Source organism: Pyrgilauda ruficollis, unplaced genomic scaffold (assembly GCF_017590135.1).
Source record: "Pyrgilauda ruficollis isolate IOZ18807 unplaced genomic scaffold, ASM1759013v1 scaffold186, whole genome shotgun sequence".
NCBI classification, from domain to species: Eukaryota; Metazoa; Chordata; class Aves; order Passeriformes; family Passeridae; genus Pyrgilauda; species Pyrgilauda ruficollis.
In genome coordinates, this window is record NW_024517651.1 from 356381 (window position 1) to 384214 (window position 27834).

Here is a 27834-nt window from a genome sequence, read left to right on the forward strand (position 1 = left end):
GCCCCTGCGGCTCTGCGGGGCGAGCGAGCCTGAGGCCCGTGGCCGCGCGGGGCCGGGGCGGCCCCTCTGCCGGCCCGCTCTCTGCTCCAAGCCCGGGCTGAGGCTGGCATGAGCCGGGCCGAGCCCCCGGCCCGCGGAACCCCCGGCCCGGGGAACACCCAGCCCCCGGAGCTGCAGCCCCGAGGCGCTGGCGGAGGGCTGTGCGGAGTGCCCGGCGCTGTGCCCAGAGGGGCTGCGCTGGCTGCCTCAGCAGGCCGCCCCCGAGCCCACAGCGAGCCGGGGCATGCGCCTGTGAAGGGCTGTGGGGCATGGAGATGGGCTGGCTGCTGGGCACGGCTCCGGGCTCCAGCCCTGGGTGCTGGGCACGGCTCCTGGCCTCAGCCCTGGGTGCTGGGCACGGCTCCTGGCCTCAGCCCTGGGTGCTGGGCACGGCTCCTGGCCCCGGCCCTGGGTGCTGGGCACGGCTCCTGGCCTCAGCCCTGGGTGCTGGGCACGGCTCCTGGCCCCAGCCCACAGCCTGCCCCGGCTGCGCTGCGCTGTGGCACCCGCTGGTGCCGGGTTTGGCTGGGCTCAGCCCTGCCCGCCGGAGCGTGTTCCCAAAGCCAGGCCCTTCCCCAGCAGCCTTTCCCCTAAAACTGCCTCCTCGCCCTGCTTTTCCCCTAAAACTGCCTCCTCGCCCTGCTCCTCCCTGCCGGAGGTTCTCCCCTCGCTGCCCCGGCCGTGCCGCCCCGCCGGCCGGCAGACACGAGGTTAAGGGGGCGAGAGCTGCGGGTTCCTGCCCTGGCGCTTCGGAGGAAGCTTTCCTCCCTTCGGAGCCGAGAGCGCGCAGCCGGGGCGGACAGCCGGGGCGGACAGGAGCGCAGACGGGCAGCAGCACGGGCAGGGCGACCCGCGGGGCGCAGGAGCGGCAGCAGGGCGGGCGGACCCCGGCTGCCCCGGCGGAGCGAAGGAAGGTGAGCGGGCGCGCTGCCGCTGCGGAGGCTCGGGGGGTGCACAGCCCGAGCGGGGGCTCCGCGGCGTGCGCTGGGGTGGACCAGCGGGGAGAGGGGCTGCGGGGGCTGTGGGGTGTGGGGCTCGCAGTGGGGTTCACACACATGGGGGTTATGGGGCTCGTATGCAATGCGGAGCTTGGGGGGTCTGCGGGGGTGCATGACGGTGTGGAGGGCTCTGGGGGGTGTCAGGCTGTGGGGTGTGTGAGGCCAGAGCCCCAAGGGACCCATGTGCCCAGGGGGGTGACGCCCAACATCTGTGCCGCTTGTGGGAGATGTGTGTGCTGCTGGCTGGGCTCCAGAGAGGGTCTTCTGGGGGTGGGGACAGAGTCCTGCAGGCTGGGGAAGTCGGGGTGTGGGTGCTGTGTCTGCTGCCCCCCGCTCACTCCATCCAGCCCCTCCCAAGGTAAGCCAGTGCGGGATGCCTGCGTGCTGTGCCCGAGGGGCTGTGGGGAGGGCCAAGGGGTGTGCACAGTGCCTGGCACCCTCCCAGCCACCTGTGTGCCCTTGGGCCTCTGGGGCACTGTCCCCAAAGCCTTTGGCCAGAGCCAGGGTGGGGATGGGACTGAGAGAGCCAGCAGTCACCTCTGGGCTTGGGGGATGGCTGTGCCTAACAGGGAGTGCCAGGGACAGCAGCAGCATCCAGAGTGATTCGTGTCAGGCACAGCGGCCCCGGCAGGTGCAGCTGGGTGCTGTCAGGGACAGGGCAAGGACTCCCTGAGGACACCACTCACTCATCCTGGTTTGCCCTTTGCCCCAGCTGTGGCTCCTGGCAACACCTGCCCATATCTCCCTATGGAGAGATTGATTAGATCCTGAGAACAGGACTTCCTATTTTTTCCCAGAGTGTGACAGGATGTGTCATCCCCACCCTGGGTGGGGACCTCACCTGTGCCCACTGGGGCTGGGCTCACAAGGACGGAGTTTGACCCCGCTGCCTCCAGGTACCTGACCCTGGACTTTGAGAGGGCTGTGGGCAGAGGAGTCCCTCCCAAGTGTCCCTCCCCACATTCCCCCACCGCTGCCAGGCCCCTGTGCTGCACCACGCTGCCCTGCTTTCCCTGGGTGGGGCAGCCTGTGAGCTGTGCCCCCCGCACGCCGGGGCGGCCTGGACCCTCTGGCAGTGTCACTCGAGGGTGAATGGGGTGACACTGAGTCTGCATCTGAGCTTGGCTGATGGGGACACACGCTGGGCCCCGCAGCATGGTGGGGATGTGGCTGCTGGCTGCGACCACCCGCTCTGTCCCTCCCTGTGCAGGGCCAGGCCAGCGCTGGGGCAGGACGCCGGGGTCAGGCACACAGCCCGCTCACGCTCCCCGATGGTGCCACCCCCCACTGCCAGCTCTGCCCCTGCAGCAGCGGCGCCGGGCGTTGCTGCTCCCGCCAGCCTGGGGGGCGGGCGGGTGGAAAGCTCATCCCAGGGTCTGTCGCCGCCCTGAACCCCATGCCCATTTAATCCTTCACCCATTAACTTGGGCTAATAAACCTCGTGGGAGCGAGAGGCTAAAAGCCGTGCTTGCATCAGCGCCGTCTCTGCCAGTGCCGCTCCTGCTGCCCGCCATGGCAGGCGGCTTCTTCATCAGCAAGACCGTGGGCATCGTGGCCATCGTGCTGGGCCTGGGGGCTGTGGCCACCATCATTGCACTCTCGGTGGTGTACGCCCAGGAAAAGAACAAGGGGACATCAGATGTGGGCAGCAGCACCACGGCCAGCCCCAACATCACCACCACCACCACCCCTGCCCCCAACAACCCCTGGAACCGGTGGAGGTTGCCGGCCTCGCTGAAGCCAGAGTTCTACGAGGTGTCCCTGCAGCCCTTCCTGAAGCCCGATGCCAACAACATGTACATCTTCAAGGGCAACAGCAGCGTGGTCTTCTTGTGTGAGGAAGCCACCAACCTCATCCTCATCCACAGCAAGAAACTGAACTACACCATGCAGGGCTCCTTCCATGCCACCTTGCAGGCAGAGGGTGGTGGCAGTGCCCCTGCCATCTCCAGCACCTGGCTGGAGGATACCACCCAGTACCTGGTGGTGCAGCTGGCTGCTCCCCTGCAGCAGGGCCAGCGGTACCGGCTGTTCAGCAGCTTCACCGGGGAGCTGGCCGATGACCTGGCTGGCTTCTATCGCAGCGAATACACGGACGAGTCGAACACCAAGTAGGTGGAAGGCAGGGGACGCGGTGGAAGCCACAGGGCTGGCCCAGTGTGGTGGTGGGAAGGGGAATGGGGGCACGGGGCTGGCACAGGGCAGTGGAGGGCATGGGCTGGCTTTGGGGCTCCTCTCCCACCAGGACCATGGGATGGGTGTGTGGAGCCTCTGTGCCCCCCTTGCATCCTCATGCTGCCCCAGTGGCGATGGGAGAAGGGGGACTGGGGGGTGCAGCCTCCACAGGGACCCCCAGGACTGATGGGGCTGGCTCACAGGCAGGTGGTGGCCACCACTCAGATGCAGGCGGCTGATGCACGCAAAGCTTTCCCCTGCTTCGACGAGCCGGCCATGAAAGCCAACTTCACAGTGACACTGATCCACCCCTCCGGCTACGGGGCCATTTCCAACATGCCTGCCAAAAGTGAGTGGGGCGGGAGGACCCCACTGGGGGGCTGGGGGTCTGGCAGGGCTGTGGGGTGATTCTGTGATCTCCACAGACACCAGGGACCAGGAGATTGATGGAGAAATCTGGCATGTCACTGAGTTTTACACCACTCCCCGGATGTCCACGTACCTTCTGGCCTTCATTGTCAGCCAGTTCACCAATGTGGAGAGAAACTCGAATGGAACACTGGTAGGATGGGGTGGGGTGCACCCCCTGCCCACCTGGGTGGCTGAGCCTGGGCCACTGATGAGTCCTGCATCCCTCGTCTCCAGATTCGCATCTGGGGCCGCCCCAAAGCCATCGCTGAGGGCCAGGGCGACTACGCACTCAATGTCACTGGCCCCATCCTCAGCTTCTTTGAGAAGCATTACAACACGTCCTACCCGCTCCCGAAGTCTGGTGGGTGCTGCGGGGCGCCCGGGACCCTGGGTTGAGGTGCCCAGGCAGGGGGCAAGATGGTCCAGTGTGCTGTCAGCAGGGCACTGACCGGAGCCCTCCGCCCCCAGACCAGGTTGGCCTCCCCGATTTCAATGCGGGCGCGATGGAGAACTGGGGGCTGGTGACCTACCGGGAGAACTCGCTGCTCTTTGATGCTAGCTACTCGTCCATCGGCAACAAGGAGCGGGTGGTGACCGTCATCGCCCACGAGCTGGCACACCAGGTACCTGCTGCGCCCCTCGCCCCCTGCCCCGACTGACGGCTGGCGGCTGAGGGAGTGCCGTGCCCTCTGCAGTGGTTTGGGAATTTGGTGACGCTGCGGTGGTGGAACGACCTGTGGCTGAACGAGGGCTTCGCCTCGTACGTGGAGTACCTGGGTGCCGACTCTGCTGAGCCCACCTGGAACATTGTGAGTGCCAGGGACGAGGGGCGTGGGGGCAGGCAGGGGAACGGGCACCCCGGGGCTGCCCCGGTGGCGGGCGGTACGCACAGGGCTCAGGCGGGTGCCGGTGCCCCCTCTGCAGAAAGACCTGATGGTGCTGAACGAGCTGCATGCGGTGATGGCCACAGACGCCCTGGCCAGCTCCCACCCGCTCTCCTTCCGTGAGGATGAGATCAACACCCCAGCCCAGATCAGTGAAGTCTTCGACACCATTGCCTACAGCAAGGTGTGCACGGGCGTCCCTGGGTGGGGATGGACTCTGGGGTGTCCCTGCCTTCTCTGACCTGCTGTCCCTGCAGGGAGCATCGGTGCTGCGGATGCTCTCGAGCTTCCTTAGTGAGGACATCTTCAAGGAGGGGCTGCAGGTGAGGTGCTGCTGGTACTGGGGGCAGCGAGCCCAGTGCAGGGTGGGCATCCCATGGTAGAGACCTTCCCAGCTGCTCTAGGGGGGTCCCACACCCCAGATCTGTCCTTGCTCACCCGTCTCTCCTGGTGCTCTCCCACAGTCCTACCTCCACACCTTCTCCTACAGCAACACCATCTACGCTGACCTCTGGGTCCATCTGCAACAGGTAGGAGGGGGCTGGTGCTCCTGCAGCATCCCCGGCCCTGGCTCTGGGGGCTGCCTGGTGTGGCGGGGTCCCACATGCTGGGTGAGGGTTGCAGCGCTGGCCAAGCCCCACGCTGGCCGTGCCCCTGGCCCTGGTGACTGGTGGCACTGCCATCCCCGCAGGCAGTGGACAAGAACAGCGTCAAACTGCCTGAAAGTATCAGCAACATCATGGACCGCTGGACGCTGCAGATGGGCTTCCCTGTGGTCACTGTTGACACTCGCAGTGGCACCGTCAGCCAGGCCCATTTTCTGCTGGACTCCACATCTTCTGTGGACAGACCCTCTGTTTTCAAGTGAGTGTGGTGGGGCTGGCTGGGAACTGTGGGGTCAGGGGATGAAGGCCAGTCCCACACCTGTCTGTCCACGGCGCAGCTACACCTGGATTGTCCCCATCACCTGGATGACAGGCAGTGGCCAGGGGAGCAACACCTACTGGCTGACCAAAGTCACAGGTATGGCATGTCCTGGCCATGAGTGGGGCTCTCGCTGTCACTTCCACTGCCATGGCACTGGTCGGGGTTCCCAGGGAGGCAGTGGTGGTGGGGGCTGAGCCTGGTCCTCCCTGGCGGGTGGGGGTGCAGCTCTGGCAGAGCCTCCTGTCCCTTTCCCAGACACCTACACCGACTTCAGGGTCAACACCCCCAACTGGCTCCTGCTGAACCTCAATGTCACCGGGTACTTCCGTGTCAATTACAACCAGGAGAACTGGGATCAGCTCCTCAAGCAGCTTGACACTAACCACATGGTACATGGGGTGCTCAGGGCTGTGGTGGGGGACTCCATTCACACCACCCCACTCAGGCTGCCCTGAGACACTGACTTTGCTCTCTCAGGTCTTCCCTGTGATCAACCGTGCCCAGATCATTGATGACGCCTTTAACCTGGCCAGGTGAGCCCTGCCTGGTGGTCTGGGTGCCACTGGGGTGAGGGGCTGGGTGGGGTGGGTGCCCTGGGGTGGGCAGTGCCAGTGGGGCTCGAGAGGTGACGCTGCCCTCACCCCTGACAGGGCCAAGTACATCAGTGTGACCTTGGCTCTGAACACGACACGGTTCCTGAGCCAGGAGACGGAGTACATGCCCTGGCAGGCAGCACTCTCCAACCTCAAGTACTTCCAGCAGATGTTTGACCGCAGCGAGGTCTTTGGGGCCATGTCGGTGAGTGGTGCCAGCCCCCCGTGCTGGGTGTGAGGGGCCAGGATTGCCCCCACGGTGGTGTGGGGGCTGCTGGCAGTGTCGCTGGGCACTGACTCCCTCTTGCCCCCAGAAATACATAAAGAAGCAGGTGACCCCTCTCTTTGAGTACTACCAGAAGATCACCAATAACTGGGAAAATATCCCCAGTAACTACCCACTGATGGTCCAGTGAGTACCGTGGCCCTGGGGCTGGGCTGGGTCCCTGGGGTCTCCCTGACTGCCCCCAGCTGGCACTGGCCCGTGGGTGCCCTGTGCCGGACCCCAGCCCTCCCGGCCTCTCTCCCCCAGGTACAACGAGGCCAATGCCATCAGCACCGCCTGCTCCTTCGGTGTCACTGCTTGCCAGAATTTGGCCATCAACTACTTGCGCCGGTGGCAGAATAGCACCACCAACCCGTGAGTCCTCGGAAGCCCTGGTGCTGTGTGTGCTCGGGATGGGCACGGCCAGGGGCTCCTGGCACTGACAGCTCTTACCCCAACAGGGTCCCCCCGAACCTGCGCTCAGCCATCTACTGCAGCATGGTGGCCACGGGCGGGGAGGATGCCTGGGATTTCCTCTGGGAGAAGTTCAAGGAGGCCCACGTGGTGTCTGAGGCTGACAAGCTCCGCACAGCCCTCTCCTGCAGCCCGCACCCCTGGATCCTCAACCGGTGCGTGTGGGGTCTGGCTGGCACTGCGGTGTGTCCCACCAGCCCATCACCCTCCTCATGCCCGCTGCCCCTGCCAGCCCCTCACCCCCTCGTCGTGCCCCTCCAGGTACCTGCAGTACACGCTCGACCCTACAAAGATCCGGAAGCAGGATGCCACCTCCACCATCAACAGCATTGCCAGCAACGTCGTGGGGCAGCCCCTGGCCTGGGACTTCATCCGTGGCAACTGGAGAACGCTCTTCACCCAGTGAGCACCGCGGGGTCCGGGGGCACCCTGCCTGCCTGCGCCCCTGGAGGGTGGCACTGTCCCTTCCCCTGTCCCCTGTCCCCTGTCCCCTTGGCTCAGCACACTTCTGCTCTCCCAGGTACGGGGGCGGCTCCTTCTCCTTCTCCCGCCTGATTTTAGCTGTGACCCAGCGCTTCTCCTCAGAGTTTGAGCTGCAACAGGTGAGGCTGGACCCTGGCAGCAGCCGGGGGACCAGGGACCCCAGCCTTGGCAGAGCTGCCCTTTGCCAGCAGCCCTTGAGAGGGCATTTCCTGCCCCTTGTGTGCCCAGGGGTGCAGGAGGCTTCTGTCCTTGTCACAGGCTGCTGGGTGCCTGCTGGGGTGAATGGCAGGGATGCCCAAGGGCTGTCAGAGTGCTCCTGGGGGCTGCTGGGGTGCTGCATGGGCTGCTGGAGGCTGTTGGGGTGCTCCTGGAGGCTGCTGAGATGGTGCTGGGGGCTCTCAGGGTGCTGTTGGGGCTCATGTCAGGATAATGTTGGGTGGTGTTGGGGGCTGCTGGAGTGGTGCTGGGGGCTCACAGAGGCTATTGGGGTGCTCCTGGGGGCTGTTGGTGTCCTGCCAGGCAGCAGCTGAGAGATGCTGGGGTGGTGCTGGAGTGCTCCCAGGGGCTGTCAGGGGCTGGAGTGCTCCCAGGGGTGTTCCTGGGGGGTGTCAGTGGTGCTGGGAGCTGCTGGGATCTGCCCTGCCTGCTCCAGCCCCGTCTCTGCCTGGCAGCTGGAGCAGTTCAAGAAGGACAACCAGGACATCGGGTTTGGGTCGGGGACGCGGGCGCTGGAGCAGGCGCTGGAGCAGACCCGCGCTAACATCAAGTGGGTGGAGGAGAACCGGGCCGCGGTGCTGACCTGGTTTGAGAGCGAGAGCAAGAGCGGATAACGGGCGCCTGCGCTTCCCCGGCCACCGGGACGGACCCTCGGCAGACCCCCTCCCTCCATCCCCCCGCCCTGCCACGGAGGGGCTGACGCCTGCATGATGGGCACTGCGGACTCGGGGGGCTTGGCAGGGGGAGTCGGGCTGGTGCGCTCTGGGCTGTAAATAAATACCTGGTTTCCAGAGCCACCCTGCGGGCCGGGCCGTGCTGCGGGGACTCTGGCAGACTGGGTGGGAAGCGCCAGGGGCCCTGCGGGCCCGGGGCAGGCCCGGGGCAGGCCCGGAGAGGCCAGCCCCCCGGCTGTTAGGAGCCTGGTGCTAAGTGGCTCTGGGGGCTTCGCTGACGCCAGCCCGCAGCCCCTCTGTCTGACAGCTGCGTGTGAGCTCTCCTGCTGGGCCCTGCTCAGGGGGACTGGCACCAGGACCCCTCTGCCTGCGCTGCCCTGGGCAGGTGCTGCGGGCTCGGGCAGGGCCAGGCTGTGACAGGTAGGAGGGACTGTCCCTCAGGGGCCACCCTGTGTCCTGCAGGGCCAGAGCTGCCTTTGGGCTCAGGGAAGGGAGGGGACCCCAGGCAGGTGGGAGCTGGGGGTCAGTGGGGCTGGGGACAGCCTCGGTGGTGAGTCCCTCTGCCACCTCAGCCCGGGGACACGTCTGGGCCGTGGGTTGGGCTGGCAGTGGGCACCGAGCCGCTGGCCCGGGGCAGCACCTGGCAGTGTGTGTGGGGTGCCAGGCTGAAGGGTGCACCTGGGGTGCAGCCAGCAGGTCCCGCAGTCAGGAATAGGGGAGCAGCTCTGCAGAGTGGCTTTAGTGAGATCCTGGTGTCTGTCCCAACCTGTGCAGCTTTGTGTCATGGCTGTGCCACCGACCCATGGCCATGCCACTGTCCCACTGCCCCACTGCCATGCCACCATGCCTGTGTGGGCTCTGTGTCCAGGGGTGCAGGCAGCTCCAGCCCCACAGCTGCTGGGGTGCAGCTGGGCAGGAGAGAAGCTGTGGCAGGAGCTGGGAAGATGAGGGTGGCTGGGGCCCAGGGACTGCTGAGCCATGTGGGACGAGCTGTGTGAAGTGAGTGGCTGTGGGACACCCCACCTTGCATCCCCTGCCACCCACCCCATGAGGACCATCCTCCACCCCAGCCCAGTGACTGCAGGGGCTGGGCAGGGCAGGGTCTTTGGGTACCTGGTGATGTGTGGCAGCTGGAACCCAGATGCAGGAATCCTGTAGTGCCCTGTGGCCATCAGTCCTGCCCTGGGGGGCTCCCAGCAGCAACAGGAAGGTGCCCTATTAGCCGTGGCTGTGGCACATCTGTGGGGAGGCTCCAGGGCGGTGTGGCTGGGAATCCTCTGAAGCTCTGGGGGGATCCCTGCAGCAGGGGTGTAGGGGATGACTCTATATCCAGCTCCGGACCCCCAAGCACCTGTGGGGCAGTGCCCGCAGCAGGGCTGCAGAGAGGCGACCCCCAGGCACCCGTCCCCATGCCGGGAGCCCCGTGCAGCTCCGGGGGCGTCCCCGCCACGGCAGGTGACCCCCAGCCCGCGGCGCCGGGCGGCGAAGCATCGCGGGGCTCCGTGTCCTGGCAGGACCTGGGGACACAGGGGACAGTGTCGGGGGGCCGGCGCCCCCCGGCCGAGCCCCAGCAGGGCGGAGAGGTGGGCGATGTAGCGGGTGGTGAGGTGCAGGGTCGCGATCCTGGTGAGGGCAGGCAGTGCCGCAGCTTCTCTGCGGGACCCCCGCTCCCCCGCCGCCCCGCAGCCCCTTCCTGCCCCGGGGGGACGCAGGGGGACTCTGCCGAAGGAGCTGGGGGTGCGGGCTGTGTCTGGCCCTGGCTGGGCACTGTTCTGCGGGCCCCGTCTGGGGGTAACCCCGGCTTTATTTGGGCCGGGGGTGCGGGGCGATGCCTCTGCGCCCTCCTGGAGGTATCGAGCTCCCCCAGCCTCGCCCCGCTCCGGGCGGGCGGCAGGAGCCTGGGAATGCCGGGCCCATTTGCAGAGGTGTCAGATCTGACTCCTTCGGTCCTTAATTGGCCCTGCCGGCGCTGGGAAGTGTGTGGGGACCCATTCACACGGCCGTGAGAGATGCTAACGTGCCGCCAGCCCCGCAGCACCGTACCGAATCGCCCCGCACCGCACCTCCCCGCACGGCCGCCCTGCCCGCTGCAGCCCGGCCCGGGACTTGACCTTCCAATGCCGGACCCCGAGCCGCCAGCCCTGGCACCCGGCAGAGTCCCCTGGGCAGCTCCCTGCCCTCTGCCCTGCTGCCAGCCCCGGCTCCGGGCGCTGTGTGAGCTCTGGCTCAGGCTGACGGCCCTAAGGGGCAGGGGGTGGGCGGCCGGGGGGCTCCCTTCCCAGAGACATCCCGGCACTGGCCGTGCTGCTCTTGGCCCCGCAGTCCGAAGGGATGCAGCCCCGGACTGCTCCAGACAAACTGAGCCATCTGGGGACCCACCAGGCTGTGCCCCTGCTCCGTCTGGGGGTCCCTGTGCTGCTGCGGGCGGGGGTCCCCAGGGCACGGGGGTGCACCGTGCTGGGTGATGAAGTCTTGAGGGTGCCGGGGACAGGGGACCCTCTGTGCAGATGGGCTGAGGGAGAGCGGGGCCGAGGGGGCTGTTTGCCAGGAGCTTGGCAGCACTGACCCCTGCACCAGACACAGCCCCAGGCAGTGTCCCAGTGTCCCTGTGAGCGCTGCCTGTCCCAGACAGAGGGACAAGCGTGACCCCCAGAAACCACACAGGGTCTGATCTGGGATGGCGGGTCCCCAGTGGGCAGGGAGGTGTCCCAGGAGGGTCCCAGCAGGGCAGGAGGGCTGGGGCTCCCGGGCTGGGCACTGGCTGAGCTCTGTCGTGGTGCCCTGGCCGTGCTGCCCCATGGCCCTGCACCCTACTCCTCTGACAGGGATGGGGGAGCCCACCCTGCTCCCGGGGTGAGGGGCTGCAGGGTGTCCTGCTGTCACCAAAAGTTGGGAATCAAACCCTCTAACACTGTATTTCAGTATTAGAAAGTGGCATTGCTTTATTTCAGTGCTGGGTGTGCAGAGCATGTCTCCTGCTACCTATACCACAGCTGGCTAACAGACTAGATTAAATCTTTGTAAGTTATTAATTACATTTCCCAAAACTCATACAAGTATGCTAAACAGTCCCACAAATTCTTTTGCATATTTATGTCACTTTGTGGAGCTTATTCATAAGAGTAGGGATGTATCAGGGTCTCTGGTGCTCATTTGGAGAACACCCTATTCCTCAAATTATCTGGTTTTGGTCATAGGCCAAAACCAAAAAATTTTCTTCTCTTTGAATACATGCCAGCTCTGTGGTCTGGATACATCTTCTTACCAGTGTTGGTCAGGCCCACAGTCTTTAAGGCTAAGATAACCACTTGCACACATTAATACAGGACTAAGCACTTCTGGCTGAAGCTAAAGGAATTCACAAGACTTAAACACTCTTTGTCAGAATTAAAGATTTTCCCAACCCTGCGGGGGCTCTGACCCCACGGCCGGCGCTGCCCCGGCCCAGCCGCGCTCCAGCACTTGTCCAAACAGGGAGGTGGGAAGCGGCTGCGGCGGGTGCAGAACTCATTACCCGGGAGCTCATCAGCTAATGCGGCCCAGGAGGGGGCCGGCAGCGGGGAGGGGGCCGTGCCTGGCCGGGCCGTGGGGTGCAGGTCTCCCCTCAGACCCCGCTGCGCCCCCAGACTGGGCTGGATGTTGGAACAGGGCTGGCCCTGGTGGCTCGGATGGGCTGGGTCAGTGAGGGCACTGCTCACACGTGCACACACGGTTTGGGGGTCCTGTGTCCCCGGCTGTATCCCCTCAGTTGTGCCCCCGGCTCTGGGGGGATCCTGTGCCCCTCATGTTCCCAGGGCTCCGCACACCCCGTTTGGGGGGCCCTGCACCCCGCAGTACCAGCGGGCTGTGCACGCCCAGTTCGGGGGTCCTGTGCCCCCAGATGTACCCCAGACCAGGCTGTGCACACCAGCGCTGGGGCCCGTGCCGTGCCGTGCCCGTGTCCCCTTGCTCCCTGATGGATTTTCCGTCCCTCGGCGGGGCCGTTTCCAGGGAAACCTTCACACCCGCCGGCCCCGACACCTGCGGGGCCTGGGAACGCGGCGGGGGGGCTCCTCCCAGCCCGGCCCGGCCCTGCACACCCGCGGCCCGAGGGGGCTCCCCCGCCGCTGCGGCACCGGGCAGCCCGAGGGGTCCCTCAGGCACCCGGCACCCCCAAACCGGGCGAGGGGTGTCCCACAAAGCCACAGGGGCAGCTCCCTGTGCTGCACGGGGAGACGCAGGGACACGCCACCGCAGACCCACTGCAAAGCCCACTGAAGCCCCATGCGAGCCCCAAAACGCCCCCAGGGCGCCCCGCTGCAGACCGTGCTGCAGCCCCGCTGCGGCTCCCGCAGCAGAGCTGCCGAGACCCCGCTGCAGCTCCCGGGAGGGTCCCGGCCCCGGCCCCCGCCCCGCTCGGGAGCGAGGGGCAGCACCGAGCAGCTTCACACCTCTGGGGTGAAATTCGTCACCCCGCGTTCACAGCCGCGGCCCGGGCCCCCCCCGGGACCCCCGGCCTTTGAAGTGCTGCAGCCGCGAAGGTGCCTCTTCACACCTCCGGGCCGGCATAAAGCCGGGGCGCTGGGAGCCGCGGCACACCGGTGCCAGCCTCCGGCCCCGCCATGGCCCACGGCCGCACGCTGCCCGCCGCCGCCCCGCCGCCGCACCGGGCTGAGCGCGGAGCCCCGGACCCGCTGGGCTACAGCAGCAGCTCCCCCGCGGCATCGCCCGACTCCTGCGGCCTCGCGTCCCCCGCCGCGGCTCGGGGGCCCTGCCGCGGGCACGCCGCCCCCCGCCCCAGGGGCAGGAAGGGGCTGCGGGCCGGCGGGGGAGCGGGGGTCCCGCGGCAGAGCGCCAGCGAGCGGGAGAAGCTGCGGATGCGGCGGCTGGCGCAGGCCCTGCTGCGGCTGCGGCACTACCTGCCGCCCGCGCTGGCGCCCGCCGGGCAGACCCTCACCAAGATCGAGACGCTGCGCCTCGCCACCCGCTACATCGCCCACCTCTCCGCCCTGCTGGGGCTCGGCCGGGGGGCGCCGGCCCCCCGACACTGTCCCCTGTGTCCCCGGGGCCTGGGGTGCTGCCAGGACACGGAGCCCCGCGATGCTTCGCCGCCCGGTGCCGCGGGCTGGGGGTCACCTGCCGTGGCGGGGATGCCCCCGGAGCTGCACGGGGCTCCCGGCATGGGGACGAGTGCCTGGGGGTCGCCTCTCTGCAGCCCTGCTGCGGGCACTGCCCCACAGGTGCTTGGGGGTCCGGAGCTGGCATTAGAGACCTGGGGGTCACCCCCCTACACCCCTGCTGCAGGGACCCTCCCAGATGCACTTGGGGGTCCCAACATCGGAATGGAAACCTGGGGGTCTCCCTCCTACATCCCTGCAACCGGGACCCCTCCAGAGGTTCTTGGGGTTCCCAACATCCAGACGGAGACCTGGGGGCCAACCCCCTACATGGCTGCAGTGGGGACCTCCTCAGAGCTGAACAAGGCTGTCACCTCCCCTGCGTCACCCTGGCTGACCCCTCCCCACTCTGCAGGGGCTGGGGCCCCCCCGGATCTCCCTGGTGATGTCCTGGACACGGGACTGGTGCTGTCAGAGTTCGTGGGCACAGGGACAGTCACCCAGGTACGTGCTGGTGGGGTTTGGGTGACTCTCAGCATGGGGAATGTGTGGGGCAGGGATCAACCCCCCCTGGGGTGGCCTCAGAGTCCTCTTGGTGTGGGGCAGTGCAGGAACTGGTTTTGGGGTAGCAACAGCCTTGCCTGGGTTGGGAATGGAGAGGCGAGCCCTGCTCCGTGCAGCGGCTGAGCTGGATCCCCCTGCCTGCCCTATCCTTCCTGGTGCTTCCCTCCCTCATGTTTGTGGGGATCCCATTAGTGGGGACAGAATGGAGTCCCTTGTCCTGCTTGTCCCTGCCCAGGAGCCCTTCCAGTGGGTGGGCTGTCACTGCCACGACCCCAGCCCTGCCCGCAGCTCTGTGTGGCTGCTCACCCTCTCCCTGTCTGCTCCCCAGGATCTCTCTGCGGACCTGCTCTCCCTGCTGGAGGCTCTGTTCCCAGCACAGCCCCGGCACTGACCCGGGTGAGTCCCCGGGCCTGGAGCACCCCTGATGCCCGTCTGGAGCCCTGCAGCTTGGGGACACGCTGGCCCTTGGGACAGCTGCAGGAACCAGCTGCCCCGTGGGAGCCTGGAGCCGTGCTGGACGCGCCGGGTGGCGGCGGCTGGATGTGAATAAACCCTTGTGCCCTCTCTGAGTGTCCGTGTGGCTGTTCCCAGGAGCTGGGCACGGAATGGGGTTTGGCATGCCTGGGCTCTCCTCGCTGGGCTGCAGGGCTGGGGCTGAGGGGCAGCCAGGCACCAGCTGGGAGAGCAACCTGGGGGAGTATCAAGAGAGATGCTCCCCTTGCCCTGGGCCTGACCCCCGGTCAGGAAGGGCTGAGGAGCCCCAGCAGCCTCCAGATCCAGCCTTCCCCTGGCAGTTCTGGGCCTGTGGGAGCTCCCAAGGCAGAGTGAGATGGGAAGATTTGGGAGTCCAGCTCGGTGTGGGGATGGGCCTGAGCCCAAGGGCTGGAGACCCTGCCAGGAGCTGGTGATGGGGACCCTATACCCCCAGCCCCCTTGGTGGCTCCCTGAAGTCTGGGGTCCCCATTAGCAGGAGGGTGTTGGGACCTGGCAGCCATGTGCTAATGTGTCAGGGGAGTGTCCTCCCAGCTCTGGGGTCTGGAGTAAAGGGCGGGGGGTTAATGAACCCCATGGAGTGTGAAAGGGCTCTCTAATGAGGTTAATATCCTCTGCTGGGTCCGAGGAAGGGCGTGACAGAACGGGAGACAAGCCTTTGAGATGCAAAGCAGCCCCCTGGCCTGCCGTCTCCGGCAGCAGTTCTCTCCAGTCAGGGCTGAAGGGACCTGGGCACGTGCTGCAGCCGTGGGGACATTGCCATGGGGATGGCCACAGTCTGGGGGAGCAGCTGGCAGTGGCAGGGCTGGGAGGAGGGACCTCTGGGTCTCTGAGCCCCCCAAATGCTGCACCTCAATGCAAGGAGCCCTCGTGTGCTCTGATACCTGGCCGTGGCAGCAGCAGTGCCAGACCTGGGGGGCACCAGCAGCACCCCCTGGGCAGGGGGCTCCCTGCCACAGATGCGGGGCACATCCCACTGTCCATTCCTGTGTGTGAGCCCCACGCACGCTTACGTGTGTGTCCGTGTGCTGTGGGTGGCAGGGGAAGGACCGTGCTGTTCCGAGCTGCTGGCTGCGTCAAGGACCATTCAGAGCTGCCAAGGGCGCCCACGCCACAGCAGCTGCACAGCAGGTGCTGCCTCTCTGCAGTACCTGCCCCGGTACCTGCCCTGCTCCCCCTCGTGCCCCCGAGCAGATGCAGGAGCCCTGAGCACAGAGCCTCGGCACTGTGTGAGCATCAGCCCTGCCATGGCCTGGCTGGGGAATGCCAGGCAGGACACCCTGGATGCAGGTGAGGAGGGGGGAATGGGGTGTCTGGTGCTCCGGGTGTCATTGTTGGGCTGGGTGGGGTCACCTTCCCGGGCAGGATCATGAGGGGTGCTCTGTGCACGGAGGGGCACAGCAGCAATGGCCTGAGGTGGGCGGTGTTTGGGTCAGCTGCCATTGTCTTCCTCTGCCCTGCTTGGTGCGGGGACCCCCGTAGTTCTGGGGCATGGAGGGGCTTTGGGGGCTGCTGGAGGCCCAGGGGTAGCAGCAGGATGCAGCGAGCAGGCAAGGATGGAACACAGGGAAGCGAGCTCAGAAACGCGATGTCGGCACTGTGGCCCTGGGCAGGGGGCTCAGGGGGCTCTAGGGGACAGGACCCACAGTGCTGAGTGTGGCCTGCCCCACCCAGAGCCCCCACCTCAGGGCTGCCGCTGCCCCTCTGCCTGTTGTGGCAGGTGGGGACCATCCCGACCCCGGCCCTGCAGTGGGAAACACCAGCGCGGAGCCCCCCGGCACGACCCCCCCCGAGTGGGGCTGCGCCTGGAGCCCCCCCGAGGAGAGGGGCGAGGAGCCCCTGCGGCTGCCCACCTTCTCCCCGGCCGCCCAGGTGCGCGTGGCCGTCACCTTCGCCCTGTTCGCCCTCTCGGCCGGCTGCAACCTGGCGGTGCTGCGGGCGGTGGGGGGCCGGGGCAGCGGCCGGCGCCCCCACATCCGCCTGCTGCTGCGGCACCTGGCCGCCGCCGACCTGCTGCTCACCGTGGTGGTGATGCCGCTGGACGCCGTCTGGAACATCACGCTGCAGTGGCGGGCGGGCGACCTGGCCTGCCGCCTGCTCATGTACCTGCGCCTGCTGGCCATGTACGCCTCGGCCTTCGTCACTGTGGTCATCAGCCTGGACCGGCAGGCCGCCATCCTGCGCCCGCTGGCCATCGCCCGCGCCCGCGCCCGCAACCGCGCCATGCTGCACGCGGCCTGGCTGCTCAGCGCGGGGCTGGCCGTGCCACAGGTACCAGCCGGGCCCCTCTGGTGACAGACCCCACCCAGCCGGAGACTGGAGCACCGTGCGGGCTCGCTGGCAGGGCTGGTGTGACCCGCAGGGTGGGCACGGAGAGCTGGCAGCAGAGTGGCTGTGGCAGTGACCCCCCTCGCCCAGCTCTGCCCACTGCCGGGGCTGCCCCACGCCCCTGTCGGTGCGGAGCAGAGCCACTGCAGGGGGGTAACCCACCCCCCAGGCTGGCTCTGTCCCTGTGGGTCTGGGGGTCCCTGCTTTGGCCTCCAGTGCCCTCCCTGGCTCGGGAGGTGCAAACCCCCATCACCCCCATCCCACCTCTCTTGTCTGCAGCTGTTCGTGTTCCACACCATCACCCTGAGCCCCCCGCACAACTTCACCCAGTGCACCACGCGCGGCAGCTTCCCCCGGGCCTGGCACGAGACCCTCTACAACATGGTGGGCTTTGCCTGCCTCTTCCTGCTGCCTCTGCTCATCATGGTCTGCTGCTACGCCCGCATCCTGCTGGAGATCTCCCGCCGCATGGGCTCGGGCCTCTGTGAGTGCCCACGGGATGCAGCCCCTGCCCAGGGCAAGTCCTTCTGGAGCTCTGTAGGGGCCCCCCAGCCTTCCCCCAGGGCACGGGGTCCCTGTCCCAGCCCCGTTTCCCCTCCAGTCTCCTCGCAGGACGCGTCGCTGCGGTGCTCCAGGAACAACATCCCGCGGGCCCGGCTGCGGATGCTGCGGATGAGCCTGGTCATCGTCTCCTCCTTCATCCTCTGCTGGACCCCCTACTACCTGCTGGGGCTCTGGCACTGGTTCTGCCCCCGTGCCATGGAGAAGAGGATCTCGCCGGCCCTCACCCACATTCTCTTCATCTTTGGCCTGTTCAACGCGTGCCTGGACCCCATCACCTACGGGCTCTTCACCATCCCCCTCCGGGGGGGCTGGGGGTGCCCTTGCAGGCACGGCCCCCTGGCCCAGCCCCCCTCCCCAGCCACCGGCTCCTTCCGCTGCTCAGCCTCCTCCCTGCCGCCCCAGCGGGGAGCCCAGGGGCTGCGCAGGTCCCGAGGGGCTGCCAGGGACCCCTCCTGCCACAGCAGCTCCCTGTGACACCAGCTGGGTGCTCAGGGCAGGGGGGGCTGGCAGCAGGATGACCAGGTCAGCAGAGGTGCGTGGGGATGGGGTCACTGCTGCTCTCCCTGCACCCCAAAGTGCCTCTGTGGGCTGGGGGCTGGTGGGGGTGCCCCCCTCCCCTCTCCCTTCTCTGTGCCCTGAACAGCAATAAAGTGTCCAATGGCCATCTCTTGTCCCTCCCGTGTCCCCCAGCTGGGAGCTGAGCTGGTGTCCCCAGAGCCAGCACCCTGACCCACGGGGGTCACAGCTGCCCCTGTCCCCACCGTGGGTGGCTCAAGGGTCCCCAGGCAGGGGAAGATTCCAGACCATCCCGGCCTGGCCAGGACTGGGTGCTTCCCTCCCTGTTCATCCCCACAGCGGGTGCAGGGCTGGTCCCTGCCAGGGCTGGTGGCAGTCCCAGGGTGCTGCTGCTGTGGGCTGTGCTCCAAACAGGAGCTCCTGGCTCGGGCCCAAGGCTGTTGGGAGGCACACAGGGCCAGCTCTCCCACCCGCAATGCTGCCCCAAGGCCAGCGCTGCCGGCAGAGCCAGCACGGCTGCTCGGGCCCCCAGAGGTGGGCGAGGGCTGAGGCTGCCTGGGCCCCTCACTGCCCCCAGCACCAGCAGTACTGCCAGAGGCAGGGACAGTCCAGGAGAACTGCCCTGGCATCCCCCCGGCCTCAGGGAAGGGACCCCAGGGCTGGGCTCTGCCCGGGGGCCCCCACTGCGCAGTGGGAACCCCATGCCAACCCCTGAGAGTGCAGCCTCACACTGGGGCACAGACAGGGCTGTGCTCCTGCTGAGGGGGCTCTGGCTCCAGCCTCTGCTCCTGCGCCAGGAGCAAGCTCAGCTGGTGTGGGCAGGGGGCAAGGCAGGAGGGCAGGCAGAAGCTGTGCCCAATAACGGCAGTGCCAGCCATGCTTGCAGGGATTTATTTGAAAGTGGCAAAGGAAAAGTCTAGCGGAGTTGCTTCAGCTCTGAAAAATGGTCTCACACCTGCTTGAGGGCTGGAGGGCCAGCACACCAGTCACTCCAGGCGTCTTGTGGGGCTCCAGGGAATGAGGGGCTGCAGTCCCAGGTGTTGTGAGTCCTCCGTGCGTCTGGGGCAGGGATGGGGCTTCCTTGGAGCGTGTCCACAGGGTGGGGGGAATGTGTGAGGGGGCTGACTCTCAGGCAAGGACTCGTGTGAGTATGAAAATACCACCTGGTACGGGCACACCACCTGCTGCCAGCCTGAGAATTGCTGTGAGGGAAGGAGCTGGCAGAGCCAGAGCACCACCCAGCAAAAAGTCGTCCCTCGTTGGATGCTGCTGTTGCTGTGGGCTCGCTGCTGGGAGCACCCTGCCCACCACAGGACAGCTGGGGTGCAGACAGAGACCCCCAGCCCACGGGCAGCTCTCCTCGGGCTGAGGGCACTGGGTGGGTGCCGGGTGGGCAGCGCTGCCCCTGCCCTTGGTGGCTGCACAGGGCTTCAGGGGCAGCGAGTGGTCATGTCCCAGTCACGTCCCAGTCATGTCCCAGTCACGAGGGTGCCCCAGTGCCGTGCTGGTGCTGCTCCCACCCCCTTCCCAGTGCAGCCAGAGAGTGGGGACAGGGTGCCCAGGCGAGGGGACAGGGTAGGCCGGGCCATGGCAAGTGGGAGGTGATGCCGGGGGACGCCTGTGCTTGGGTGGCTGTGTCACCCAGCTCAGCAGTGTCACCCCCTGCTCCCACCCCCCGCCTGCCCACGGCACAGGTCGGAGGCACAGAGCAGCCCCAGGGCTGTCCCACTGCCTGCTCCACTCAGGCACAGACACAGCAGCTCTAGGTGCCAGCTCCACTGCTGCTGGGTCTCTTCTCAGTGAAGAAGCTCTTGAGCAGCATCACCTGCCCGATGCTGACCACGAAGAGGATGAGGGTTTCCCCCACTGACCAGTACGAGACGCGTCCATTGAGCTCCTCGGCCCTGCTGCGGTCCTGCGCCTCCCGCAGCCGGTAGTGGGTCTGCGAGTCAATCACCGCCTTCAGCATCTCGTGGATGGTGACACAGGCGGATTCCAGCTGGGGGACAAGGACAGAAGCCCCCTGTCGCTTCTGACATGGCTCAGCTGAGGGGGCCGTGCCAGGACACTCAAAAGCAGCACTCAAGAGCAGTGTTTGTGTAACAGGTTCCCTGCCAGAACCCATGCAGGGTCGTTCCCCACTGGGACAGGGCTGAGAGGCCCACGAGGGCACCCGGATGCCCAGCCCAGAGCTCACACCAAGGAATGGAATGGCTGATGCAATTCCCTCACGTGGATAGACAGGAGCTGCTGCAGAGAGGGGAGCCCCGAGCCAGCACAGCCCCGTGAGCCAGGCAGAGGATGTGGTGTGTGGTGGGGCTGTTGGCTGGCGGTTGGCACTTCTGCATCCAGTGGAGGAGGAGGGGGACAAGTCTCCAACTGCCATCCCACAAGGCTGTTTGGGGGCTGCGACAGGACCCATCCTCCCTTCCTCCCTCCCTCCCTCCCTCCCTTCCTCCTCCCAGGACCCACCTGTGTCAGGGCAGTGACGCGGTTGTTCATGTCGGGCAGGATGGGCGGCTCGTCGCCCACCTGGAAGTCGAAGTAGACAATTTTGTGGGAGAAGGTGGAGAACTCATTGCTGAAGCAGAAGGTGTAGACACCCTTGACCTCGGTGTGGTGTGAGAAGCTGTCGTACTGCTTCTTGGTCTCCTGGTAGATGGTCTTGCCATTGGGGTCCTCCACGTAGCAGTCCACATCATAGTGTCCTCCGCTGATCACCTGTGCAGGGAGACACATCTCCGATGGTGGCACATGCCAAGCGACGTGGCAAGGGCCCCCTGCCCAGCCCCACAGCTGTGTGAGAGGCCAGCGGGCACCATGCCCATGGGATGGGGCCCAGGCCAGGGGAGCCCTGGGGAAGTTGTGCACCACAGTGCTGGCAACTCATCTGGGTGCCCATGGCTGAAGTGGGGTGCCTGGAGACAGGGACAGCCCCCATGACCCAGGTCAGGGGCATCCATGGCTGATGTGGGCACATCCCAGGCCGGGCTCTCAGGCCCTGCTGGGCATGGGGCTGGGGTTGGGAACAACTCCTAGTGCAGCATGGAGGGAGCTGGGCTGGAACTGGAGCCATGCCTGAGGCTCTGCCGGGCACAGGATGGGAGTGTGGGAGAGGCACGGGCAGGTGGCATGGGCAGAGGCAATAGCACACACATGGGCAGGGCTGTGGGCAAGGGGGCAGGGGCACTGGGGCACAGGCAGGCACACGGGCAGGGGCACAGGGATGGGGCACAAACGGGGCCCGGGTGGAGGGGGCCCTGGCAGGGGTTTGGGCAGGGGGCACAGGCACGGAGCATGCAGGGCTGCAGGAAGGTACAGGCAGGTACAGGCAGGGTGGTACCTGATAGTCGAGGGTGAACTTGACCCCGCTCTCCAGCTCCTGGTGGAAGCAGCGCTGGGCGCTGTCGGGCAGCTCCAGGGTCAGCTCCGTGCCGCCGGCCCCCAGCGCGCCCAGCAGCGCGGCCAGGCACAGCGTCCGCACCGCGCCCGGCATCGCGATCCGCACCGGCACCGCCACCGGCTCCGCACCGCCACCGGCCCCGCACCGAGCCCAGCCTCTCCCCGGCACCGCACCGGCCCCGCCACCGGCCCCGCACCGGCACCGGCCCCGCACCGAGCCCGCCACCGCCACCGGCCCGAGCCCCGCACCGCCCCCGCACCGCCCCCCTGACGTGGCGTTTCCTCTGCGAGCGGAGCGGGGCGGGGCGCGGGCGGCACCTCCGGCCCCGGGGCGGGCACCCGCGGGCATCCCGGGCACGTTCCACCGACCCCGGCACCCTGGGAACCCCCGGCATCTCGGGGCCGGGCGCTCCGGCAGCCCCGGCGATCCCCTGGGCGCGCCCGGGACCCGCGGCCGGGCGGCTGGAGTCGGCTCCCCACGAGATCAGCCTCCGTCCAGAGCTGAGCGCTTTATTAATGCAGTGCAAAACGAGTGCAGAAGTCTCCGCAGGGCCACGGCGTCACCCCGACGCCTGTCCCCGCAGCCCTGCGCGCACGCAGTCTGGTGAATACACGCAGTCATGGAGCGATGGAATCTGCGGCAGCCACGGCACACGGCCGGCCCGCGGCACAGCGTGCGGGGGGGATGCGCGGGGCTGGGGGGCCCGCGGGGTCTTGGCTGTAGCGCCCTGCCTGCGACTTTCCCGGTGGCACGGAGCCCTGGGGTCAGCCCGTGTCACCCGCGGTGAGCTGGCATCCCGGGTTCCCCCCGCAGCCGGGCTGGGACCATCCTGCTCGGGGGTTCAGCGCTTCCTGAATTCAGACGTGGCGGGGAGTGAGCCCCCTGAAGTTCAGACGCTTCAGAGTCGAGACAAGCCCATCCCGGCCCACAGCCGACGCGGCTGCAGCGGTGCCGGGCGAGCTCAGCCGCCGGAGCTCCGGCGCGCTCGGGAATCGCGGAGGTGGAGCATTGTCTCCCTCTCCCGCTCCCGGAGAGCACCGGCACGGTCCGTGGCTGGATGAGTTCCGCTCCTCGAGCCCCTTCCCCTCCTGGAAGGCACTCCATGAGCGCCTCGGCCCCAGAGATCACCAGCGGGGGCTCCGGGCCGGGATTCGGTGCAAGAACGAGCAGGATGTAAGAAAAGCGGATTGCAACTAGGAATAAGTGAACTGCAGGTGGGATCCTTGGCACGAGGCTTGGCGATCGAGGACGGCGGGGGATCCATCTCCCGGTCAGCCCGCTCCCGAATCAGCCCCTGGGCTCAGGGCCGAGCCCCCTGGCCACCAGCGTGTCCCCAGAGCCAGTGCCCACTCTGTGGGCACCGTCCCGTCTCTGCGGGGACAGCGCGGCTTTGGCCACTCCCTGTGAGCAAACGGCGGCACGGCTACTGCGCCACGACCTCCTCAAAATCGGAGAGGTGCCGCATCTGCTCTGCCTGCATGGAATGTCTGCGGAGGAGCTTCCTGTGGGCTCTCCGGTCACCCCGCCTGGGCGAGCTGGGTGTGAGGGGCACCAGCGGCTTCAGCCCAGCAGCCAGCGGGGAGGGGGCTTTGCCGGAGCCAATGTCAGGAATCGGGGGATTGGGGTTCACATTCAGGGGGGGCAGATATCCTGGCCTCGTGTGGGAGATGTGGTCCAGCAGCAGGGTCCCGGATCCTCGCCTCTCCAGCACGCCGGGCGGCCGGCGCCGGGCGGTGCTGGGCGATGCGCTGGCGCTGCCGGACGGAGAGTCACAGCAGCCCTCCAGCAAGGCCAGCTGCGACCCGCTCAGCCTCCGCCTCTCGGGCGGCCCCTTCCCCGCCTCGCTGAGCTGCGAGTCCCCGTTGTGTTCGGTGCCTGGCCTCCACCGGTGTGGGGTGTCCATCCCTGCCGCCGGGCCGGCGGCCGAGCCGGTGCTCTCCGGCTCCTCCGGCACCGCGGTGCTCCGGGACAGGCACGGGTGGGTGCCTGGGCTCTTCTCGTGGGTGCCTTTCCATGCCAGCGGCCCCAGTGCCTGCTCATCCACTGGGGGGAAGAGAGAGGGGTCCCTTCCCTTGCTGCTGCTGCTCCGGGTGAGGGAGGGCTTTTTGGAGAGCGAGAGGTCGCCGATGCCCGTGATGACCTCAGTGTCAGCGCAGACCCGCGTGTCGTCGCGGTGACTAGAGGCAGCCAGCACCGAGGGTGCCACCAGCCCCCAGGGCTCCGAGCGCAGTCGCTTCAGGCGGGGCAGGTGGGCTCTCCGGGCAGTGCCAGCTCTGCGGCCCGGGGAGGGTGGCTCAGCGTCCCCCGTGTGGGAAGGGTGTGGGGTGAGAATGCTGCTCTCCTTCTCGGCAGGGGAAGGTGCTGAGATGGGAGTTTTCAGGTGGGCACTGGAGGGGGCTGTGCTCTCTTCGAGGGGAGCCTTCTCCTTGAACTCCAGCGCAGGGGCAACGTTCAGGTACTGCTTGGCGGTCTTGGTGCCAGAGGCTGATGTGTCCATGGTGATGATGATCACCTCCTTCCCCTTGGCTCTGCAGGCATTCAGGAGGCGCTGCAGCACAGCCTTGTCCTCGGCGTTGATGGCGTGGACCAGCGCTGAGGCTCCTGAGTGGTCCTCCAGGCTGGGGTCTGCCCCACTCTCCAGCAGCAGGGACACCACGTCGCCCCCAGCCCCCCGGATACAGGCGTGCATGAGGGCGGTCTTCCCAGACTTGTCCTGGATGTTGGGGTCGGCTCTGTTGTCCAGCAGGTACTTCACCATCTTGGCCTTGTGGATGCTCTGCTGGTCGACGTGCGTGGTGATGCAGGCCACCATCAGCGCAGTCTCCCCCTTCTCGTTGCTCTCGTTGATGTAAGCCCCCCCTTCCAGCAGCAGCCGCGTCAGCCGCAGCCGGCCGAGCCACACGGCCTTCAGGAGGGAGTTGCCCCCCAGCTCCAGCTCCGTCACTTCATCCATGGCTGCTGCTTCCCGCTGGGTGGTGGCGCTGCTGCCTGTGGGGGAGCCGCGGAGAAAAGGTGAGCCCGGCTGCTTCGTCCCTGCCGTCCTGGGATGCCAAGCTCCGGGCACTGCCCCACGTCCCACTGTCCCTGTGGCTGTGCCCTCCCACCTTGTGCAGACAGCTGCCCCGATGCCGTGGTTACCCCAGGAAATCAGAGAACTTCTGGTGGTCTCCACCGGCCTGCTGTGTCTGGGGGGCCAGAGCACCAAGCCCGCTGGAGACTGTGTGAACTTCCCTGATGGCTTCCTGGGCTGGAGATGGGATCTCTGCCTCCTCACTGCCGGGGGGAAGCACAAGCAGCCACAGTCATGCTGCCTATTGTGTTTCTACCGCCCCCTGCTCCTACCGCCCCACTGGCCCGCGCTGCCACCCACTCCTGCTGCCCCCCGCTCCCCGTCTCACTCCTCAGAGTGTTCCCGGAGCCCTGAGCAGCCGGTGCCCCCAGAGTGCCCCTGGAGAGGGCACAAGCCTCCCGGCCCTTCCCCACCCCTCCGTGCCCTCCATGGGGATGCTGCGGCCCCTGGACCGGCGGTCAGTGCTCTCACTGCTCCCAGCCTCCCCCAAAGGCGCCCACGGTACCGCTCCCTGCCCGGGAGCTGCCCGCGGCCCCTTCCCGCGGGACCCCCCGGACCCGAGGGAGGGAGACCCGGGCGGCGGCTCTCCCCCACTCCCGCCGGGACCGGTGTCCCCCGCGCCCCTCCAAGCCGCGGCCATCCCGCTTCCGCTGCCGCCGCCCCGGCTGCGGTGGGGATGGTGGGGTGCGCTTCCCCACCCGGTACCTGCTGCCGGTGCCCGTGGCGGTGGCCGGTGCCGCTCTCCGGTGCTGGTGCCGCTGCCTCGTGCCCTGTGCCGGGGCTGGTGCCGGTGCCGGTGCCGAGTGTTGGGTGCCGGTGCCGGTGTCTGTGCCGGTGTCTGTGCCGGTGCCCGGCGCTGAGCGAGGAGGAGGGCGCGGGGGGGCGGCGCGTCCGCCCGCAGGTGGGTGCGGGGAGCGGCGGGCGGGGGTGTCCGCGTGCTGGGGGCTGCGGGGTCGTCTCTGTCCGTGTGCGGGGGTCTGTAGGGTCTGTGTCTGTGTGCAGGGGGCTGCAGGGGGCTGCAGGGGTCTCTGTCCATCTGTGCCTACCCGTGGGGGTGTCTGTGCGTGCCCCACCCTGCTCCTGGGGCCCCCAGACCCCGAACAGCTCTGAGCCCGCAGCTCTCCCCACGTGGAGCAGGGGGAATTGCGGCCCCCAAGCCCCCTGTGATGTTAATGACTCCGCGGCTCGGGCGCACACCCGGGAGAGCCCGAGGGCACCCTGGGGCACAGGAGGGCTCCGTGCCCTGCAGGTCGAGCTGGGGTCCCGCTCTCTGCTCCCCGGGCAGCGCTGCCCTCGGCGCCAGGGCGATGTACAGCAGTGTGCCGCCTCTCCTTCGTCCCCAGGTCTCACAGCTGGGCAAGAGCCTGCTTCCCAGCAGCTTCCTCCACCTTCCTCCGTGTCTCTTTCGGAGCAGTCCCAGCAGAGAGGGAGCTCAGAGGAAGAGGGAAATGGTCACAGATGCCCCCGACCACCACCCAGGGTCCCCCAGGGTCCTGCACTTCTGCAGACCATCACAGCTCTGAGGGTGAGGGTTTGTCATCACACCCCGTGTATCACGTTAACATTTGGGGAAATTTCTCTTGTGATTAATAAAATATAATCTAATATTGCAGCGCTCTTCATTCAGAGATGATGACAATGAGAATCAGAGTCAGCAGAGAAATTAAGTCAGTCTTACTATGTTAGGGAGCATTTGGCAAATCTTATGGCAGGTTCCTCCTGACTTGGTAACACAGACACTCTGCAGTACCTGTCCAAACTGGCCATAAACCCCCTAAAAATGTGTTTATCTGTCCATTTTCTGATGCATGAGCACACCAGTTTACTTGTAAAAAATAAACACGTTAACTCCTAACACCAACATAATATAAACACCTTGACAAAATAAACATCTTAAAAATAAACTCCTGAAACTCACACATGTAGAAGAGACAAGCTGTGGTGGCAGGAGGAGCTCAGGCTGCCCAGGGCAAGCTCCCACATCCCCCAGCTGAGGGGGTCTGCTCTGCACCCAGGGCACCCCTGATGGGTCAGGGATGGTGACAAGGAGGGAGAAGATGCTTTTGGGGAAAAAAAGGAAGGTCCTGGGTGCCTGATGATTGCAATTAGGAGAATGCTGGAAGCAAGGGTTGGGGAGCCTCCTCCCCCGCAGCAGCCCCTTGGTGCTCTGGCCCCCTTGCTGCTGCTGTGAGTTCTCACCCCTGTGCTGGACCCCAGGCTTGCTGCTCCTGGCTGGAAAGCCAGAGTGGCCTATCCCTGAAGATGTTAAAACCAGAGAATTCCCTTTCCTGCTGCGCCAGCCTGGCCTCACCAGCTTCCAGGTGTCCAGGGGGTGGGAGATGCCCCAGCAGGGAGGGGAGCGTGGCGATGCCAGCTCTGGTATGCCAGTCCTGGGAGGGGAGCAGGGATGGCCCCTGCCCGCTGCCAGAGGGCCTCAAATCTGCCCCAGCCAGTGTGCCCACCTATCTTCATCCTCCTTATCTTCCTCACCAGTATCTCTGCCGTCCCTGAGGATGCCATGGCAACGGGGCTGCAGGGATGGCTGCTGGAGGAGCTGCAGCTCTGTGCAGGGCTCTGAGCCACGGCTGTGATCTCAGCAGTGCCCGTGCAGCCTTGGGCAGCAGGATGGGCTCCAGACATGACTGGTTGGGGATGAGGTGGCTTTGAGGTGGCTGGGAGCCACCACGGGGGGCTCTGCCCACACGGAGCAGCCCTGGCAGGGTGTGGAGGGCTGGCAGGGCCTGGAAGCGCTGCAGTGATGCCAGTCCCCTGTGGCATGGGTGGCACTGGCACCCAGGATCCTCACCTGGGCAGGGGGCTTCTTTCTGCTGGCAGGACAGAGAGGGGCGGAGGTGACAGAGCTGTGTCACTGCAGAGAGCAGCAGAGGTGCTTTGTGGGGCCATCCCAGCACTGCCCACCTGGATGAGCAGCCAGGGACTGTCACCCCTTCATTAGAGCCTGCTGAGGTTATGGTTGGGGTCTGGCCCTGCCTGGAGAAGGGGGAGCTGCTCTCTGGGGCTGTGACGGGGCTGTCTGCTCTCTGTGGGGTGCAGCTGTGGTTCCCGGGGCATTTGAGGGGCTGCAGTGATGCTCTGAGGGGTGAGACTGTGGGAGCAGGGACAGGATGGCCAGGGGCTCTCGGCTCCATGTTCTCCTCAGCCCTGCAGGAGCTGCAGCCCCTGGCTGAGCAGAGCTGGGGAAGGGCCTTGTCTCCACCTGGGGATGGACTTGTACCCTCTGCTGGCACCTCGGGGCTCCGGGCTCAGGCACAGGTGGTGCCAGGGCAGCCTCGCCCTGGGCTGGAGCAGCCCCATGGCCCCGGAGGCAGCTGCTGCTGCGGGTTCTGCTTTGGGTGCTGTGCCGAGGGCTGGGTGAGTGTGAGTGGTTCCTGCCAGCTCATCCCTGCTGTTCCCTGCTCACAGCCACGCTCCCTGGGGCTGAGCACAGCCCTGGGGGAGCTCAGCCTCCCGGGGGGACCCCGACTCTGCTGCTGTGCTGCTGCCTGGGGCACAGCCCGGGTCCCCCCCTGTGGGACACGCTGGGCACAGGGGGTCCCAGCCCAGCCTCGCCCCTCCTGGGGTTTCATGGAGCAGAGGGTCCAACCATGCCCACAGCACCTTGCTTTCCCCTCAAACCTGAGCACAGCTGGAGCCTGGGTCAG

At 66.8% G+C, this 27834-nt stretch overlaps 5 protein-coding genes across 14 annotated transcripts in view; 3 read left to right on the forward strand and 2 right to left on the reverse strand.

The window, feature by feature from the left end:
• The window catches only part of LOC121352265 (alanyl aminopeptidase, membrane), a 9983-nt gene extending 1721 nt beyond the window's left edge, over positions 1–8262 (forward strand). The window contains exons 1-22 of one of the 10 annotated variants that reach the window (XM_041465062.1): positions 99–953; positions 1835–1933; positions 2530–3148; positions 3416–3561; positions 3638–3774; positions 3858–3984; positions 4092–4246; positions 4319–4432; positions 4548–4691; positions 4765–4830; positions 4972–5037; positions 5199–5371; positions 5451–5530; positions 5690–5823; positions 5912–5967; positions 6085–6232; positions 6342–6439; positions 6560–6667; positions 6754–6921; positions 7028–7168; positions 7287–7368; positions 7921–8262. In XM_041465062.1, coding sequence (XP_041320996.1) covers positions 1846–1933; positions 2530–3148; positions 3416–3561; positions 3638–3774; positions 3858–3984; positions 4092–4246; positions 4319–4432; positions 4548–4691; positions 4765–4830; positions 4972–5037; positions 5199–5371; positions 5451–5530; positions 5690–5823; positions 5912–5967; positions 6085–6232; positions 6342–6439; positions 6560–6667; positions 6754–6921; positions 7028–7168; positions 7287–7368; positions 7921–8079 — 3009 coding nt within the window. In that variant the 5' untranslated portion in view covers positions 99–953; positions 1835–1845 and the 3' untranslated portion in view covers positions 8080–8262. Of the gene's footprint in view, positions 1–98; positions 954–1099; positions 3149–3415; positions 3562–3637; positions 3775–3857; positions 3985–4091; positions 4247–4318; positions 4433–4547; positions 4692–4764; positions 4831–4971; positions 5038–5198; positions 5372–5450; positions 5531–5689; positions 5824–5911; positions 5968–6084; positions 6233–6341; positions 6440–6559; positions 6668–6753; positions 6922–7027; positions 7169–7286; positions 7369–7920 lie in introns of those variants that run through there. The other 9 variants (XM_041465059.1, XM_041465057.1, XM_041465061.1 and 6 more) reach the window with 9 other exon arrangements.
• Positions 8263–12740: 4478 nt separating this feature from the next.
• Positions 12741–14190, forward strand: LOC121352251 (mesoderm posterior protein 1-like). Its single transcript, XM_041465043.1, has 2 exons — positions 12741–13739; positions 14128–14190. The coding sequence occupies exons 1-2, from the start codon at positions 12741–12743 to the stop codon at positions 14188–14190; spliced, it is 1062 nt and encodes a 353-aa protein (XP_041320977.1).
• Positions 14191–15538: 1348 nt separating this feature from the next.
• On the forward strand, positions 15539–17657 carry LOC121352252 (gonadotropin-releasing hormone II receptor-like). The gene is made up of 4 exons (XM_041465044.1): positions 15539–15581; positions 16012–16562; positions 16899–17103; positions 17221–17657. The coding sequence occupies exons 1-4, from the start codon at positions 15539–15541 to the stop codon at positions 17655–17657; spliced, it is 1236 nt and encodes a 411-aa protein (XP_041320978.1).
• Positions 17658–18576: 919 nt separating this feature from the next.
• Positions 18577–21897, reverse strand: LOC121352253 (transmembrane emp24 domain-containing protein 3-like). Its single transcript, XM_041465045.1, is given in 5 exon segments — positions 18577–19698; positions 20172–20420; positions 21043–21341; positions 21344–21609; positions 21881–21897. Coding segments are annotated over 5 exon segments (1068 nt in total). The 3' UTR covers positions 18577–19461.
• A 628-nt stretch (positions 21898–22525) lies between these two features.
• Positions 22526–24055, reverse strand: ANKRD34C (ankyrin repeat domain 34C). Its single transcript, XM_041465075.1, has one exon. It carries the CDS (start codon positions 24053–24055, stop codon positions 22526–22528), a length of 1530 nt encoding a protein of 509 aa, XP_041321009.1.
• Positions 24056–27834: the final 3779 nt, after the last annotated feature.